This window comes from Triticum aestivum, chromosome 1B (assembly GCF_018294505.1).
Source record: "Triticum aestivum cultivar Chinese Spring chromosome 1B, IWGSC CS RefSeq v2.1, whole genome shotgun sequence".
Lineage (NCBI taxonomy): Eukaryota > Viridiplantae > Streptophyta > Magnoliopsida > Poales > Poaceae > Triticum > Triticum aestivum.
This window is the reverse complement of record NC_057795.1, coordinates 159009584-159013705: the sequence shown is the minus strand read 5'-3', so window position 1 is coordinate 159013705 and position 4122 is coordinate 159009584. Positions and strand designations below refer to the sequence as shown.

The 4122-nt window shown below is 42.3% G+C and overlaps 1 protein-coding gene across 4 annotated transcripts; it reads right to left on the bottom strand.

Moving 5' to 3' along the window:
- Positions 1-474: 474 nt before the first annotated feature.
- LOC123113390 (uncharacterized) lies at positions 475-3502 on the bottom strand. 4 transcript variants are annotated; one of them, XR_006456015.1, is made up of 6 exons: positions 3230-3502; positions 3019-3142; positions 2620-2937; positions 2070-2117; positions 1833-1942; positions 475-809 (listed from the first exon to the last, which is right to left on the bottom strand). XR_006456015.1 is itself a non-coding variant. In XM_044534610.1 (5 exons), exons 1-4 carry the CDS (start codon positions 3455-3457, stop codon positions 1866-1868), a joined length of 747 nt encoding a protein of 248 aa, XP_044390545.1. In that variant the 5' UTR covers positions 3458-3499; the 3' UTR covers positions 475-809; positions 1833-1865. The 4 variants fall into 4 exon arrangements, 3 of the variants coding, with proteins under 3 accessions (XP_044390545.1, XP_044390560.1, XP_044390554.1); XM_044534610.1 differs by lacking the exon at positions 2070-2117 and having other exon boundaries at positions 3230-3499; XM_044534625.1 differs by lacking the exon at positions 475-809 and having other exon boundaries at positions 1627-1942.
- Positions 3503-4122: the final 620 nt, after the last annotated feature.

Here is a 4122-nt window from a genome sequence, read left to right as displayed (position 1 = left end):
TTTCTCTCTTCTTCTAATACATTGACTCACAAAGCTTTTGCGCATTCGCAAAACAAATAAATTCAACCAGACATATCAAGTTCATCAAGTTTATAGTAGGTCATATCACAGCACAGTACGATAGCTAGATACATAAAAGACACAACTCGGACATCACCGCACATCACCGCTTCTTGGTACAGCTGATACGAAGATGGGGCGTGAATAACTAGACCATTACGTGTACACACGGTAATTCTGGGTCCAGTTGAGTGTTTACTATTAATTTTGTTACATGGATGAATTATGACTACTATTCCAATTCATAATTTGTCGCTGCATAAGAAGCACCGGTAATCTGCTTTTCTAGTTCATGAATAGCCTAGTTCTAAGCGGAAGCATTTTTTTCGAAACGGAGGCAATAGATTTGCCGCATCAATTAATTAAGAAGATAATTGCCCAGTTAATTAATGGAAAACTGGGCGAAAACCGATATAAACCAATCACATGTGTACTACTCACAAAGCATGCAAACCCCATAAGTGCACAATGAGGCCAACAACCATACCCAACACGCAACGACCACCAACCTTCACACTTCTACACCGCAAAGAAATTCCCAACAAGAGTACCAAGCACAATCCAAAAGATTGATGACCATTCATTAAGCAGCTGCGAACACCTTTCCTGTGGCGCTACTCTTCTTACTTTTGCTTCTAAGAGCCTCCTCCACGATTGTCTTGCCAAGCATTTGATAAACGGTAACCATGTTCATGTTTCCCCCCCTTGTTACAAGTTATAAAAAGAAAGAGTGTTCCCATACGTTGGACCTCCATTGGTATCAGAAAGACTCCAGTCAGTATTATGCCATTATTACGTTAACAACATTACTCCCTCCGTTTCTAAATATAATTCCTTTTAGAGATTCCACTATGGACTACATACGAAGCAAAATGAGTGAATCTACACTCTAAAATATGTCTATATACATCCGTATGTAGTTTGTAGGGGAACCTCTAAAAGGACTTATATTTAGAAACAGAGGGAGTACGGAATATACATACTGGCACAATGAAATATAAATAACAGAATCAACAATCACGGTGACAGGATCGAGCCATAATGTTTGCCATCACATGGTTCAGGACTTCAGGTAACATAGCACAAAACTTAAAGCAGCACTCCAAGCTACTTTATTTAACTACACCAGCCAGCAGCCACACATGGTTCAGATTAACATAGCACCAAACTTAAAGCAGTGCCCGAGTTATTTAATTTTAAATACACCAGCCACCCTTAACAATTTATCAATGCTTAGGGGTAATTTTTATTCTCAACTGACTGGTTATATTTGAAAAGATGTAGTATCATAGTAATACTTGTTTCTTTTTATTAACTTTTAAGTCACTTGGATAGTTTGTAATCTTTCTTATTCCCTTGGTGTAGTGTCCTTAACAATAGTATACATGGAATTTAATCTCCCCTCTTGAATGACGATACTCAAGTTGTGCGATAGCCATTCAAATATTTCAATTAAACATTTCTGACATAGTTTGTTGACATTTATGGTTACTTTGGAACTTGTTTTCAGATTAGTAGTGGTTAAACTGTCCTGAATTGGTATTTCCTGGACAGCTTGATATCTAATTGTACGAAACCATCTTCATATGTAGGGTAGCAAGTCTTCCTAGTTAAACTGCATACACAGGGTAATCCATTTGATGAACTGAATGACAAATTAATGTGTGTTCCTTAATACTTTGCAGAGGCAAGGAGCTCGATTAATTGTGCTCAAAGGGGTAAATCGCCATGTGTGGGAGAACACATGGAGTGAGTTTTGCTTGGACCTGCACCTTATGTCATGTGACGTGCACCGGATATCGTTTCTAGGCAGAGACTTGAGTTGCTTGCTTGCCACCCTGCTTCACGGCTGGCCATACTGGCTTCCATACGATTGCTTGTCCTGTTTTCGCACAAAAGCTACAAGTTAGCAGACTGGAAGGCCAAATGGATGGCTATAAAATTGACTCTGTTTATATTTCAACTGTCCACAAAACAAACTTTCTTTCTTGTTCAAACTGAACACTAACCAGGACAGAGGTCAGTGCTCTTAGCGTGCAGTTGCTACTGCCTACTGGCTGGAATGCAACCACAAACGGTTTGTCAATTAGCAGCCAATGAATCAAAGTCTACACAAATAATAATAATAAGATGTAAGGCAGAACCATGGAAATAACACGATCTGATTTCTCTGAAAATTCGAACACTCCCACGGAAAATGGTAGAAGAGTATGTTCAAGCTAGCGTTACTACAGGGAGGGAGGGAGGGAGGGAACGAAGTATAATTAGAGAGATGAGACGAGTGCATGGTCCAGTTCGATATCTAAAACAGGGTAAAGCCATATAGTTAACGGGCAAGCGCCTCCTTTTAAAAAAAAAAAGCCATATAGTTAACCTATATTAACCACAATATACAGGTCCAATTTGACATCCAAAACAACAGAGGAAAGTCATCGTAATTCAAGCTAGCAAGTGCATCATGTATATATATATATATATATATATATATATATATATATATATATATATATATATTTAAGGAAAGGATAAACTTGTTCTCTAAATTGCAAAAGAAGCTACCTTCCACATTCTCGGTGACAAACTTGTTCTCGCGGTAATCTTCAGTGTCTGGGTCATCTAAATCACCGATACAGGTCTGGCTGCACGGAAGCTCCTCGCTTCTCAAGTCTGCAAAACAGTTTCCTGGAAGCATAAGCTTCTGGGAAGATGGGGGCTGCGATTCAATCCACTTCATGGTTTCCTTGAATACTTGGAACCGCATAGCCTTCTCTTTCTCGTTTCGGTATGTCTTGTTGAACCGCTTCATCCAATTCTCAAACCTCTCTTGCATCTCCTCCTCTTTATATATATAGATGTCCTGCTCTTTCTTGCGAGTAGCTGCACAAGAAGACAGTATGTATGCATGAGGTGGTGGTTCCTGACATGAAACCCCGGAGCTAACGAATATGAGGAATCTACCTGGCTCATCATCATTTGGGCCTTTCCTGAAATATTGAACTGCCAAGGTTCCAGCACCAGCAAACGCAGCAGCGGCCGCGGCCACACCAGCAGCACCACGAAGGCCATCGCCGATGGGGAGGCCCTTGTGTATAGATCGGGATGAGAAACATGAGAGGGGAGCCTGGAGTTGCAGATCTGAGTGAAACAACGGGGGGAGAGGGAGACTCACCAAGGAGTGGAAAGAGCGTGCAGGAGCCGTCCTTGGGATCACCCGCGACGAGAGCCTCCGTGTGAGGAGGAAACTGACGGCCCGTCGGAGGGACATGATTGCCTCTTCCCTCGCCTTATCCTCGATTTCTTTTTCGCTCGCTCGCTCGCCGCCGCCGCCGCCACCGGTGCCTCGATTCAATTCTAGGGTTTCGCTACCAATGGGCACGGGAGATTGTTTATAGTGCATGCATGCCACGGAGTAGTAGCATCACCATGCAATGCAATGCAATGCCATTGTCTAAGGTAAGGGCATCTCTAATACTTACCCACGAATTTGCTCCGGCATCCATCCTCGTACAGAGGGACCAGTCTATGGACATGGATGCTGAAGACCGTCATCCAACGTTGCCTGCATATATTTCAATCACTTGAATTAAACGAACGAAATTCATGCAAACACGACGGATTTCATTACATTTTGTATAATTTTTAGCTAAAAACTATGTCGGACTAAGGTAAAACTAGTCTGTTGGTGGCACCAGCAGATTTTCATTCCACGACACGGATACCCTTAACTAGTCTACGACCGGACACAACGGATCTCCATTGTCTTTCCCATGTCCGGCAGCCTGCTCATCGGACTGCCGTGAACCCCGGAGGTATATGCTTTAGCACAAAGGGAGGCTCGCTTCCCCATGTTCAGCAATGCCACTCATCAGAGTGGAACCAACGGGATGTGCTTCAGTAGGAGGGGAAGGGGACGACAGTGGCCTACGACCAGGCAAGAGACCGACAGTGTATGTTGGCGTCGCCTTGGTGAAGGAAATATGCCCTAGAGGCAATAATAAAATTATTATTTATTTCCTTATATCATGATAAATGTTTATCATTCATGCTAGAATTGTATTAACC